The 14937-nt window shown below is 35.0% G+C and overlaps 2 protein-coding genes across 6 annotated transcripts in view; one reads left to right on the plus strand and one right to left on the minus strand.

Annotated features, from left to right (window-relative positions):
- The first annotated feature begins 188 nt into the window (after positions 1–188).
- Positions 189–899, plus strand: LOC136027686 (uncharacterized). The gene has a single exon (XM_065705134.1). The coding sequence runs from the start codon at positions 189–191 to the stop codon at positions 897–899; it is 711 nt and encodes a 236-aa protein (XP_065561206.1).
- A 2792-nt stretch (positions 900–3691) lies between these two features.
- Positions 3692–14937, minus strand: part of LOC136027021 (tRNA (34-2'-O)-methyltransferase regulator WDR6-like) — a 102915-nt gene continuing 91669 nt past the window's right edge. For all 5 annotated transcript variants that reach the window (XM_065703927.1, XM_065703930.1, XM_065703931.1 and 2 more), the window contains 3 exons: positions 11899–12055; positions 7329–7666; positions 3692–3916 (listed from right to left, as the gene is read on the minus strand). In XM_065703927.1, coding sequence (XP_065559999.1) covers positions 3708–3916; positions 7329–7666; positions 11899–12055 — 704 coding nt within the window. In that variant the 3' untranslated portion in view covers positions 3692–3707. The remainder of the gene's footprint in view (positions 3917–7328; positions 7667–11898; positions 12056–14937) is intronic.

The following is a 14937-nucleotide window of genomic DNA, read 5'->3' on the forward strand; positions in this document are numbered from 1 at the left end:
CAGTAAATCTTGTATTTTATCAAACAGTTCGTGGTAACGAACTGACCGAAACTCTACAAAATGGAATTTTGATACCAATAGTTGCAAACCAATAGTTGCTGTCACCTGTCGACGATATCACGCTTATTGAGTCCTGTAAACAAAGACTACAAGAATTTCTAGAAGATGTACGTGACAGAGGCCGACTTATGGGACTAAGAATCAACGCTGATAAAACAAAAAGTATGGCAGTAACCGATTCACCTTTACACCTGAGATGCGATAACCAGGACATTGAGCAGGTTCTAGAATTTAAATATCTTGGGAGCACAGTGTTAAATACGGGATCAACTGAAAAAGATACATCATGCCGCATTGGGCAGGCCTCCGGCACATTCAACAGACTGAAACCGATATGGAGGTCGCAGAATTTCTCCCTCCGACTCAAGCTTCGTCTATTCAATAGCAACGTCATTCCCGTCCTGTTATATGCTTCCGAAACCTGGCATCTGAATAACACGCAAGAAAGGCGAATTCTAGCTTTTGAGAATACATGTCTCCGGAGAATACTAAACATCCATTGGTCACAAAAAATCTCTAATGAGAAGGTGAGACGGATGACCGGACAACCCATAGTGACAGATGTCATTAGGACACGTCGGTGGAAATACTTGGGGCATGTACTTCGTATGGACGATTCCCGGATCCCGAAAGCGACGTTCCAGAGGCAACCAGAAGGAAGAAGAAGAAGAGGCAGGCCGCGCAATACACTGCGGCGCACCTATCAGACGGACCTGCGAAACATAAATGCTTTCCTTCAACCGGCGTGGGAAGATGTCCTTGCTGCGGCGCACATGAGGGATGACTGGCGGCTTCTCGTTGATGCCCTGGGCGCCTCTGGGGGCACAAGGATGATCTAAGGTCTAAGGTAAGGTAATTTGTCACCGTAACCTTGACCATTACCAAAAAAAAAATATTCCAAAATTTAGCATCAACTGATTTATCTTCTTATGAGTGCTTACGACTTTTTTATTATTTTTGTTGGGAGCTCCGTTTGATGAATTATCAATAAATGTTATTAGTTCTATATTCAATTCAATTATTCTCAGTTTTCATTACCAAATGTTTCAACTACGTTGATTTCAATTTTCAGTATTACAATGACTGGGTTAGCCTATTTGGTGCACTACTATGCATCTTTGTGATGTTTTTAATGAGCTGGGTAACTGCACTGATCACATTCGCTGCCTTTATTGTCCTCTACCTTGTGGTTGTCTATAGAAAACCTGGTAAGTAACATATTGATCTATTGTTATTATAAATTTTGTTGAGCTGAACAGGAATTTTCCTGAAAATGTTGATTTAAGGTTCGTCGTAAGAACAAAAGAATATATTTTATGATTTGAGTGCCAAGCGGGTATAATTGCTGAACAGTTGTCAAAAAGTGGACAAATTAGAGTAATAGAACGTTAAAAAGCTTTTAGTATCAAATGCTAAATAGATGATTCTCTTCGTAGAGAGAATTTTACTTTGGACACACCTTCCTCCTTAACTTACAATGGTCACCAATATTATTGGAAATAAACTCTTATTTTGTCATTTTTGCTTCCTTTGCAATATTAAATATAAAAAAAACAAGTTTTTTTAAATGAAAGTAAGGAGCAACATTAAAACTTAAAACGAACAGAAATTACTCCGTATATGAAAGGGGCTTTTCCTCCTCAACGCCTCGCTCTTTACGCTAAAGTTTCACTCTTTCTCTTAACTCTATTTTTAAAACAGTAATAAACTTTAGCATAAAGAGCGGGGCGTTGAGGAGGAAAAGCCCATTTCATATACGGAGTAATTTCTGTTCGTTTTAAGTTTTAATTTTTGCTCCTTACTTTCATTTAAAAAAACATGTTTTTTTTAATTTAATTTTACTAATAGCCCAGTGTGAAGACATTAATTTTTTTCAAAAAGAAGTTTGAAACTTCTTTTGAAAGTAAAACTTCTTTCGACTGAAAGCAAAAGCAACATTAAAACTTAAAAATAAATAGAAATTGTTCCGTATTTGAGGGGTCTACCCCTTTCTTAACCCTTGCTCTTTATGCTAAAGCCTTAAACTCCTTTAAAAATACTTCTCATCAAAATTCGACGGCCCTTGTGTCTGAGTAGTCTTTCTTAAAGAATTGTGAGAAAAAGTCAAACTTTTGCGTAAAGGACAAGGACCGAGGAAGTGGCATCTTTCCTCATACACGGAATAGTTTCTGCACGTTTTTTAAATTTGCTCTTTACTTACAGTTGAAAAATCTTGGTTTTTACTTTATTTCTTACCCTTTTTTAAAATCATACCAGGAAATTTCCTTCTCCCCTCCGTTTGCAATTTCTCCTACAAGATTCGCCGGGGAACTTTCCTTCCCATAGAAAATTTATTTCCTAGATTGTTTTGGCCCCCTCCCCTAGATTTTGTAAAAAACCCTTTTGAGGGTGTTGAAAAACAGCTTTTTAGTATTTTTGTTAAAATAGCTGAAAAACTGCAACCACCTTAGATTTAGAAAAATCAATTTCATTACCCCTCCCCCTCCTACATTTCGTGAGCTGCAATGTGGCTGCCACCGCATCTGAGTGGACAAACTAAGAAAATACGGCATGAGTTTTACGACTTTTTTTGGAAGCAGTTCTTCGTATGAGAAATGCAGTTTCTGGTATCTGAAAAACAGTTACTCCAGCAGGTTGAGTCAAAGAGTATGGGCCGTCATCTTCCAGGTGACACTTATCAAGCATTCCGGCTGTAGCATTTCACAAAGCCTATGACAAACAACAGGAGACTGTAAGACCCAAAAACACAATTCGTATTTTACAACCATTTTTGAAGAGCAGATGTTTAAACAATGGAGGCTATTTCAGGCATCCTGATATAACAAGAAATCGTACGTCCAACTATTTGAAACATTTAATCAAGAATGTTTAGTCAAATGGTGAGGTCTAGATATCTCAATATGACACAAAATGTTAAATAATACGTTTTGTCTTTCTGCAGCCGATTTCGGCTTAAGGTGAGATAGAACAGAAACATTGTATATAGGTCTCAATTCAAAATAGGCTAATTTGCACCAATGGGGGTAGTGAAACTTCATATTTGGCTCTTATATTTTCCAGAAAAAACGACAAGATAAAGCTGTGTACTGTCCTCGTTTAGTTTCGAACAGGAATATTTTTAAAATATATTGTAGCCGAACAGAAGTGGTACAACCCGAATTGGCACAAATTAGTCCCATTTTGGCAATGAGATAAAGCAAGTTCAAGCAGGGGCACACACAGAAAAACAAATGGTAAGATCTCTTTAAACAAAAAATAAATAAATCAGAAATGATACAAGTTCTTAGATATTAATCATTATATTTCTTAATAAAGGAAATACAATGTTAGCACAAGGACTTTTTCCAAGACCTCAGCTTCGGATAAAATATATTACTGGTCGATACGATCTCAAAAAAAAAACAAAAAAAAAAAAAAAAAAAAAAAAAAAAAAAAAAAAAAAAAAAAAAAAAAAAAAAAAACACAGAAATGATACCAATTCTTAGATATTAATCATTCCCATTTAATTGTACAAAGGAAATACAAAGTTTGCACAAGAACTTTTGCCGAGACCTCAGCTTCGGATGAAATATATTACTGGCGCAATAACCAAAACAAAAAGTATCAAGTTCTATTTTAAATACAAGTTCCAACCATTAAAAACTTCTTTATTTAACTTCGAAATTAAAAAACTCAAATCCATTTCCATAAACTAGAATTTGTGGGTGTAATACATAGACTCCATGGATGTCAGAGACTGTCGTACACACTGTCTGAACATGTTCAAGTTGAGCGTTATCATTGTTGATTTTCCAGACGGATATTCGTTGATCCGAAGAAACCGAAACTAGCAATGATGCAGAAAGCCACCTAACTCCTAAAATACACAACCATTTGAAATACATTAAAGAGAGGGATGGAAACAGAAAAAAAGAATAAGAAGTAATGAGAACCATCCCTTTCTTCTTCTTGTTCTCTAAATAATTTTTCAGACCAAATAGCCTTTTCATTTATAGTTGAGACGACAATGCATTAAAAACCGGTAAAACTTTTATAAGACTGTACAAGATTAAACAAAAACCTCAAATAAAAATAATTGCAAAAATTCCAATATTTCGGCTTCGCATCTCCAGTTATCAACTGAAAACAACTAGCCTAAGCAAAATTTATAAAGAAAATAAGAAGAAAAAAGTAACAATGAAACCCTTTACAAAAAAAAACTAAAAATTAAACAAAATCCAATATGGCACAGAAGCAAAGCACAAAAAACTAAGGTATCAAAGAAAGATGTATGGTATATGTGTACTATGTGTACATGTTCAGAAAATATCTTCTGAAATGGAATTCTATTAAAAAATTTTTGGCCCTCGGATAAAGCTGGACCTGGATCAACCGTAATATTTTCTCAATAAAAAAAAAAAAACTATTTCATCTTAATGGAGTTCGATATTAGAAGATATTTTGGGCTAATCCATATAACACACACATAGCATGCTTTGATACCTTACTATTTTATGTTTTGGCTTCGGCCAGATCGAATTTTATTTAATTAGAATTTTTCCTCTTTTTTTTGTTGATTTTTTTGTCAGTTGCCAGATTGCCTATATGTCCTGTGAACATGGTCAGTCATAAGTCTTTGAATAATTTTTTTGGAATCTCCAATTGCGTTCAAATGGCTCATAGAACTGATAGACTATTTGAATTATTCTTACTCTATGACCATCTACCTTAGTTCTGCCCTAGGAAGGATGATAGACTATCTATCAACAAGTGAAAAGAATTATTTTTATACAATTTTGAAAAAAAGTTATGCCAGCTTTGCCTCTCACAGAGACCATCTCTCTTGGCTTTACTCTATTTAGCCATGGCCCTACTGAGCCTTGTTTACTTTATAAGTCTTGTCTAGGCTAGTTTTCTTTCCGTTGATAAAGGCTTCCGGATGTGAGGTCAAAATATTAAGATTGTTATTAGTATCTTTCTTTTGAAAAGTTTTTGTTTTAATTTTTCACTATCTTATTAAAAAACTTACCTTCTTTAATATATTGTTATTCTGATTATATTTCATTATTCTATGAGTTCCTTCAGACTACTTCCCATACTTCGTCGGAGCTAAACACGAAATGCAAGCCTTCTTATGAATCGAATATCTACTATTTGATATCAACTTCAATTAGCCAAGAGTTTGGCTTACTAGTTAGTTTAATCCAAATGCATCCTGATTTGGAAGGGAGTTACCTCGTGAAACAAAAATTATGAAATGAAATATGGAGGGGAAATAGGAAGAGACTAGAAAAGAAGTAAATGAGAAGTAGCAAAGACAAGTAAAAAAGAAGATTAAAAAAGAAACGTCCACTTTTTCCTTTTATCTAAAGTTAATTCTAATGGGTCTTGAGTTTGAGGAGGGAGTCCAAAGTCTACTAAGTATAAATTTCAGTGCCTTTTTTGATAATTACTTCTTTACTTACCGTTCACTACCATGAACGGTTTGATTTAAATTGCATCTTTGGTTTAATAAATTGCTACGAAAAAATATGATTAATATAGTATAGCTTTATTCTCCTATTAGCGTATCTTGTCATTATTATATTGTACTTCTCCAAATTCTATATTTAAAAATTGCGTGATCATCAGAATCTAAATCTATTAGTTTACTGTAGTTAGAGTAGCCCCTTTTGTTCTTAGTAAAAACATGCACCTTACATATCGAAACCAAATGATTTGGAAGGGAAGTACCTCGTGAAAAAAAATTCATGAATCGAAAAATGGAGGGGAAATGGGAAGAGATAAAAAAGAAGAAAATAAAATCGTCCACTTTTTTCTTTTCTCTAAAGTTACTTCTAATAGGTCTTGAAAATTTGAGAATTTAAGGAGGGAGCTCTAAGTTTACTAACTAAATATAAATTTTAGTGCCTTTTTAGATAATAAAAGACTTAATCATTTATTTTAATCATTGTGAGTAATAAATTTACAATACTAGGCTACATAGGCCAAAATTGTCAACAGAAAAATATTGTGAGACGGGCAATCTTGACAAATCTGCTGGCGAGTCATAAAACTGGATGTTTACTATGGTGCAGTTTTCACCAGGGTCGCAAACCTTGTGGGTTTTTATCCACTTTCAAAGATTATGTTAATTTTAAGGTAATAACTGGGGCTATTTTTTTTTTTATCTAATTTTAGCTAATAAAGTTTGCTTTTTTAAGCGCTTATGTTAAAAATTATGAATTTTACACACTGGAAACAACAGAATAAACAGATTATTATAGACGTCTGGTTTCTATTGACGAGCGTGGCTCTTTATTGTTCACTACCATGAACGGTTTGACTTAGAGAGCATCTGTAGTTTACTAAATTGTTATGAAAAAACATGATTAATATAGTGTAGCTTTCTGAGTTTTTGACTAAATCTTGAATTTATAATTAGTAAAGTTATATTTTAAGATTTTTGACAGGGTATTAGATTAATTGTTAGTTTAGTGTAGTAGATTAGTCAGTACGATGGAGCATGATTGTGAAGATGGCGGGTCAATATAAAACTAATCTAGAATTAGTGTTTTTTTGGGGGGGGTTTTCTAGGTTGAAGAAAAAACAGAAAAAGGATCCTGGAGCATAGAGAAGAAATTCTAGAAGCTCCATTCAATTACACCAACAACAACAATAGTGCAGCTTTATTCTCCTATTAGCGTATCTTGTCATTTTTATTTTATTTTTTATTGCATTGTACTTTTCGAAATCCTGTATTTAAAATTGCGTGATCATCAAAGGCTAAATCTATTCAGCAGCTCATGAAAAAAGAATCGCACCATAATGCTCCTGCTTAAATACATAAGCCAACACGCAGGGACATGAGCGGGGTGGGAGGTGCCACTGGAAGATCCATCCAATCACTCAAGAGAATATAAATATTTTGGAGACACCAATTCGCATTTTTGTGTTTTGACTCCGTCGCACTTCTTGAAAAGTACCTGATAACACAAACTCGATAGGAGCAAAACACAGGTAAAAAATACATCACTTTTTCCATATGCAACTATAGCTAAAGGTTAAGAAATAAAAGAAACATCTAAACTGTGGAGGAGGAGCGGGTCTGGTGTTTCATGACAGTGCAGGTTTTAGAAGAAAATACTCAAAATGTAATGCTTTTTATTGTAAGTTTTTTCAATGTTTAATTATGTTGGGTATAGCAGTATTAACATATCTCAATTACTGATAGGCAACTGAGACAATAAATGAAGAGATCTGGTAAAATCATAAAAGAATAAAAAAATATAGCATATCAACAAACTAACCAGTAATCTGCGCAGAGTGAGCTGATTCACGACTCCACTCTTTTGCACTTCCCACAACCTTTGCAAAGATCTTCCCATCATCTCCACCAGAAGCTACAACTAAGTCGTTATTCACTGTGAATACATCTATGTCATTCACACCAGATTGGTGACTATAATACACTTGCTGAGGAGCTTCTCTAGAGAATGAGTCCACATCCCACGTGGCAATTCTTCCGTCGGTGGCAGTGGAAAAAACGTATTTTTGTGCGATAGCAGTCTTGAGTACGCAATGATTGTGCCAGTTAGTGTGAGAAATGAGTGACAGTTTTTGATCAGGGACCGAATAAAAAAATTTCCTAGAAAACAAAGTCAATTAGAGGCCTTTTCCACTGACAAACCAAATTTTGAAATCACAGTCTGAATTGTAAACTTCCTGTTCCACTTATAATTCAGGTTATGAAAATTATGTACTACTGACAATCAGGATTGTAAGTGTCGGAGAACCGCCAAAGCCTGTTACCACTATTTTCTAATTTTTATCTCCTCTTTCGTAGTGCAATTGTGAGACCGAGTACATGAATACTCGACGTCCTTCGGTGACTACATTTACGCCCTAGAGATCATTAGCCAGTCCCTAGAGTTGTGTTTTATTTGTGTGTTTATATTCAATAAAATCAAAGTCACTTATAAACTATTGGACATCTCCCAAAAATGGCATTCGATATCACCTCTTTGTTTCGAGAGAGCGAGTTCACAATCTAGATTGTGAGCTCGACAACTACGCTCGAAAGGGAGATTGCGGATCTGGGTTATTAGTTTTGCCCAGACGGCAGTTGAGTTTACAAACTTTGTTGTTCCACAGATTGTGATTCGACAATCCAGTTTTATAAACTGGTTTTATAAGCTCCTCTGTTCTACTGATAATTGTCAATCTTGTTTTAACAATCGGGTTTGTCAGTAAAAACCACCTTAGGTCAGTGTAATATTGGATATTTCCAGCACAAAGAAAAGCAAAACAAAATTTATGACACATTACTGAGTACTATGTAAAAACTCGAAGATTTTGCACTCAAAGGGATCTAATCAAAAGCCAGCACTCGTGTTGGTTCTATGCAGATAATGGATAGATTATTGGAGTAATACTCAACGTGACTTTTTTCATAAACCGATTCTGTGATACAGTGTGTTACTCAATTTTTTTTTTCGGGAAAAGAGTGCTTTGAAAGGAAAATATTTAGCCGTTATTTTACTTGACGGGAGCATCTTAGACTGGTGCTCTAGTTTGTGATCTTTGTGCTCTGGTCACAAAGTGAAGCATCTTGAATAGGAGTCGGCACCAGTTCCGGTTCCGGTTCCGTTTCTGTTTTTTTTTTCGCCGTTTTCTGTTTTGTATTTTTTTTTTTTAGAAAACGGAAAAAACAGAAAACAGGTAGCTGTTTTTTTCATTACCGCTTTTGTTTTTGTTCCATTTCATTTCTTATCGTATTTGCCGTTTCTGTTTTTCTTAAACCCGTTTTTCTTCATTTTCTGTGTTTTGGTTGCGAATAAAATCATATCGCATTCTTGCCACTTTTATTGGATTTGGACACTTGCCATGTATAGAGTCTGGATTCTTGATAACCACGAATCCAAACAAAATCCAAGCATCCAGGGTGAGTTTCGTCTGTTCAGAAAATGTCTGAATGAAAAGGAGCTTGTAATCAGAGAAATTTAAGATAGGGTAATGTAGCTACATAGACATATTAAATTAAAAATAAAACAATTTTTTTAACTGAAAATAAGGAGCAATATTAAAGCTTAAAAAGAAAAGAGAAATTATTATGTATATAGGGGGTTCGCCCCCTCGTCAATAGCTCCCTCTTTACGCCAAAGTTTTTCTAGTACTTTCAAATTTATTCTAATTAAACGGCCTTTGTGATGCAGGAGCCATTCTTAAAGAATTGGAACAAAATTCGAACTTTAGCATAAAGAGCGAGGTATTGACAAGGGGGCGAACACACTTCACATACGTAATAATTTCTGTTCGTTTAAAGTTTAATGGTGCTCCTTACTTTTGAAAAAAAACTTGTTTCTCTAATTTAATTTATTATTGTTTTTTAAATAATGCTTGTAAATCGAGCGCCACTTCATGGAGATTCTCTTCCCCCAAGAAATATTCCTCCATGGAAAGATCCTCCCACGTAACCCTCTCTCCCAACCTCCGCCCCACCAGAAAATCCCCCTGAAAACGTCTGTTACTTCCCAATAACCAATATTATAAGTAAACAATGGGCAAAGTTCATAACTTGCAGCCCTTCCATCAGGGACTGTGGGGATTAAGTCGTCCTCAAAGACGTAGTTATTAAATTTTTCGACTATGCTATACAAAATGTTTATCTCAAACTCTTGATCCAGTAAATTTGGGTAAAAATGAGTGTGGGAGGGGGCCTAGTTACCCTCCAATTTTTTGATCACTTAAAAAGGACACAAGAAATTTTAATTTTCCTTCGAAAGAGTCCTTTCGCGACATTCCGACCCCCTACTCTTGAACCCTCTTCACACATTGATTTTACAAAAAGACAAATCGGGAATGCTACTTATAATGTCTTTTAGTTTTCACACGTCACCGTCACTTCAGAAACGCTTTTGGTTGACGTGATAGCCATAAATACCAAATTTGGTGTTCTCTGCGAGGAGAAATTTTGATCATCCTTTCGTTACTTAACGCAGCTTTCTCTATAAGGAGATGCCGCGAAACAGTGACGCATTCCTTTTCCTTCACGTGAAAAGAGCGCTTTGCAAGGAGAAAACTTAGCCGGTCTTTTACTTGATGAAGCCATTTCAAACGTCGTCACTTCCTTATCATTTTTAGTTGGTGCAACAATATAGCATGCCAAATTTAGAGCCCAACAAATTGTAGTTTCTTAAACGGCTTTCATGCATTGATTATTCACAAAATGATTAATACAGAATGCTACTTAACGCGGCTTTCAGTAAAAGCCAATGCTGTCATACAGTGCCTGAGTACATTTTTTTCTTTGTTTCGCGATGAAAGAGCGCGGTCTTTGCGAGGGTAGCAATTGCCCCACCATTTTTTAATGGACAGATTTCAAAAATTGTCACTTTTTTAAAGCTTAAGATTTGGCATGACTACGGTGCTTACTAAATTTGGTGCTTTTCTCGCAAAGTGTGGCCACTTAAACCGTGTCTGCAGAATGACTTAATGGAGTGAAGACTCCAGTTTTTAATTTCGCCAGGAAAACGCTTCGGAATATGGCCAACATTTTATTAAATAGAGAGATCTTAAATGTTTAGGGCGAGAATGCCGTGAATACCAACACCCTATTGCATCCATCATAGCAAAAGGAATTTTTTTTTTTTTATAAACAGCTTATATTCTTTTTACTGACCCCAAACACTTCAAAATCAATAAAAATGGTTAACAAGAATCTGTATACTTTCTTAAAATGTTAAGTTGTATCAAAATAAGATTGTGCCTTCAAGTGAAGTCCAAACTTTAATAGACTGGAATTTAACAAATTGCAGCCAAGTTTGGAGTTTTCTAGTTCAATGTGGTACTACTTCACTATCAGTGTTGCTAGTAACTAATTTTTAACTAATTTAATTTTTAATTAATTGATTTAATTATTTTAATTAATAGATAACACTGCACTTGAAAGCTTGGTCAAAGCATGTCATTTTTGGCTTGTGTTAGGTAGGAGCATTACGGACGACAAAATTTAGTGCTCTCCTCATATATCACAGTTCACTTTAGTAAAGGAGACTCTAGAACGCGTAAATTCGTCAAAGATATTCTTTTACCACAGAACATACAAAAGAAAGAGCATTAATATATAGAACAAGATATATGAATCCTCGTTTCAAATGGATGTTTTTTTTCCAACATTGTCTTCAAAAGGAAGAGTGAGACCATAATCGGAGACCTTTGTTTCCCTAGTGAAGCTATCCAACATCAGAAGAAACTCGCAGCAACACTGGGAACTGAGTTTGATACATCATACCAGGTTACCAGCTCTGATAGATCTATTGACGAAGTCTGTGATATTGACGAAGTCTATCATATGGCTAGATATCCCTTTGTGATTGATCTTTGCTCTGAAAACAATGTTCACTATCAATTGCCATTGATCTCCTTATATCCAAATTATGTTTACTAAACTAGATTTTTGCTACAAGACATGTGTCGAGTTTGAATAAATGTAAAGTCGAACAGAATTGGAAACACATTGACAACATAGCATACATCTTGGATCCATCATTCCCTACTTTATTATTGTCAAGCGAGGTCCAGCCTTATAATAGGCAAAATCGAAATGTTCGCTACGCAAACGGTTATCAAATCTAATGACTTAGCTCAAAGTATTAATTGCTAAAATTTAATTGAATGAAAGCTTCTACTAGCCCCTTATACAAATTAGACAGAATGAGGGAAAAACAGAGAGAAGTGAAAGATGATATTTTTAAGCTTATTGGTATAAAGCTGAGGACAATGAGAGAATCGAAGGATTTCCTTTTCCGGGAAAAAATTTAGATTATGGACATAAATCTCTGTAACCTTGTTCCTTCCTTTTTTGTAAGCTATATGTACCTGATTTCTCCATCAGAACAGGAACAATATACGACAAAGGAATCTTTAAGAGCATCAGTGATTTTGAGGTCGTTGTAACGAGTTTCTGGATCGAAGCCTTGTGCCACCAATCCTCGGAGCATATGGGAACAGGTTTGCATTAGTTCAATTTCTGAACCTTAAAAAAGAATATAATTAGTGTATTTTCATACAGTAAAAAGTAAGGCCAATTACGGTTCATATGCCCCTCTCCCACCAACCCCCCTCCCCCTCTGAAAAAGGAGGAAGGAAGAGGAGACAGATAGATAAAGAGAGAAATGGTGCGGGCTTACTATTCAATCTGGAAAACATAGAACATCAATTGATTTTACAAATTTTAGAATGATGATATGTACTGGCAATCAAATCCACTGTGCAATAGAAAAAGGTATGAACTTAAAATAAGTTCAAATACGGCGAAAATTGGCCTAAACCAATATCCCTCAAAGTTTCGTTAAACATAACCTGTAAGACTAGTTTCAATTCTTTCCTATTTTAATCTTTCCAAAAAACAAAGAGATCTAAAACTCTTCTTTCAAAAATCTTTGGCAATGAATTTTCACCAAAATCTAATGGAGATAAAAAAAAAAAGATGTCACTGATATGTACTAAACCGTCATCACAACAAACTACTGTGAAAGTACAAACTACTTTTGTCTGTGTTCCAGAGAAGAAAGTATAATAGTTGAAATGCACTTGGAGACTTAGCAAAGAAAATATAGTTTTACAAAACAAAAATCAAGATAGAAAGAAGAAAAGGAATTAAGTACCAACTATTGAACATCAGCGAACAAAGTAGTATTTTGGTGCTTTTTGACGATAAATTGTACATTCTCTATTAAAATTTAAATACTTTAAACAGGGTCGTATCCAGGGTTTTTTTTCTGGGGGGTGGGGTGGAGATGTTACAAATTTTTTTGGGGGGAGGGGTTAAAAAATTTAAAAAACGCATAAAAAAATTCCCTAGCCCCTCCCCGTGGATACAAATTTGCCTTTAAACTCTCCATTTAAAGCAACAGCATAAAATATTTTTACATGGACTGAATATTAGGCATAAATGATGCCTGAACAAATTAAATAATAACAAGTTTTTTAATTGAAAGCAAGAAGCGACATTAATACTTAAAACGAACAGAGACTATTCCATATACGAAACGGACTGTCCCCTCCTCAAAGCCCCGCTCTTTACGCTCAAGACTGCCTTTTCGTCACAACTCTACCTTTTTAAAGTAACAGAAAACCTTAGCGTAAAGAGCGGGGTGTTGAGAAGGGGACAGTCCCTTTCATATACGGAATAATTTCCGTTCGTTTTAGGTTTTAATGTCGCTTCTTACTTTCAGTGAAAAAAAAACTTGTTTATTTTTATTTAATTTCTGAACGTTTTTTTAACTAATGTAGGTTTGAATTTGGCTCCCCATAAATGAACAATAAAAAGGAATTCGCATATCAGTTTTGGCAAATTTTCCTCCTGTGTAAAATACCCTCTAGAAAGTTCACCTCTAGAAACTGCTCTCCCAATGGCAAATCTCAACGTATAAAACCAAAATTACTTATTATAGTTATGAGGGGGCTGTCCCTTCATACATTGCCGGGAAATCTGGCCCCCCCTCCATGGAAAACTCCTTCCCCTCACGGAAAATTCCTCCATGTAAAATTCTTCACACAGAATACCCCCCTCCCCATCACCGGGAAAATTCCCCAGACAATGCCATTATAGCTGAAAATTACTCCTATAAAATTTCTTGCGGAAGGATAATCCTCCCGCCTGCGGAAGGATACCCTAGACAATTCAACCCCGTTAATATTTCCCGGGCAAATCCCCTTAATTTCTCCAAATGTAAAATTGAATCGGCAAAGAGAAAGTAAAACAACTAAAAAAATGAAAATATAAAAAATCTTGACAAATTCCCCCAGTGTAAGATTTTCCTTGGAAAGTTCAACCTCCAGGAACTTCCCTCCCCATGGAATATCATCCCCGTAGAAATCCCCTCAGTAAAAATTTCCATCCCTACCCGGAAAAGGTCTGTATGCTTTTCAATAAGAAATACTGTACGTAAACAATGGGCAAACTTCCTCAATAACAAACATATCCCCAGGGTCTGTGGGGGGTTATGTTATCCTCAAGGACATAGTTACTGGGATTTTCAACTATGTTGAACAAAATGGCTATCTTAGAATTTTGATCAAATGGCCTTTAGGAAAAAAGGTGGGTGAGAGGGGTTATTGCCCTCTAATCTTTTTGGTCATTTAAACAGGGAACTAGAACTTTTAATTTCCGTTCGAATGAGTCCTTTCTCGATATTCAACGACTATTGGTTCGATGCGATCACCACTGGGAAAAATAAACAAACAAACAAAAAATTGAAATAAACACGCATCCGTGATCTTTCTTTTGCAGATGGAAGCTGCAAAGGGAGTTTCCTCCCTTTTTCGAAAGTCAGGCAAATTTTAACAGGCTCGTAGCTTTTGATGCGTAACACTAAACTTAATGAGCCTCGTATATTTGGAATCAACATAATAAGTCAATTCCTTTGATATATCTATTGATACCAAAATCCGTTTTTTAGAGTTTTTTAATTGTTTTATATTTTACGTAGAGACTCCAGAACGATAGTACTTACAAAAGAGGAGATATGTAAATGGAGAAAAATGAACAAACCCTAGTTACTCAACACTATTGAACTAAGCTTTGTCTTAGTGTTATAGTGATAGATTGGAGTGATAGGGATAGATTGGAACAATACAACATAAAATACAACACAATTATAGAATGCAACATAAATATACAATAAAATAAAACACAATATGGGATACTACAATATAAAACTGGAACAGCAACAGCATAAACTGACAACTAAAAGTTGAAAAATCAGAACGTTGCCCATTCTATAATTAGAATCAGAATTAGAAATTAGAATTATAAATTAAAATTAGAATTAGAATTAGAAAGAGACATAAGACAGTATGTTAAAGTGCATTTTGTAATATTTTTTTATTTTTGAAATTAAAATCACAACTTCG

Source organism: Artemia franciscana, chromosome 5 (assembly GCF_032884065.1).
Source record: "Artemia franciscana chromosome 5, ASM3288406v1, whole genome shotgun sequence".
Lineage (NCBI taxonomy): Eukaryota > Metazoa > Arthropoda > Branchiopoda > Anostraca > Artemiidae > Artemia > Artemia franciscana.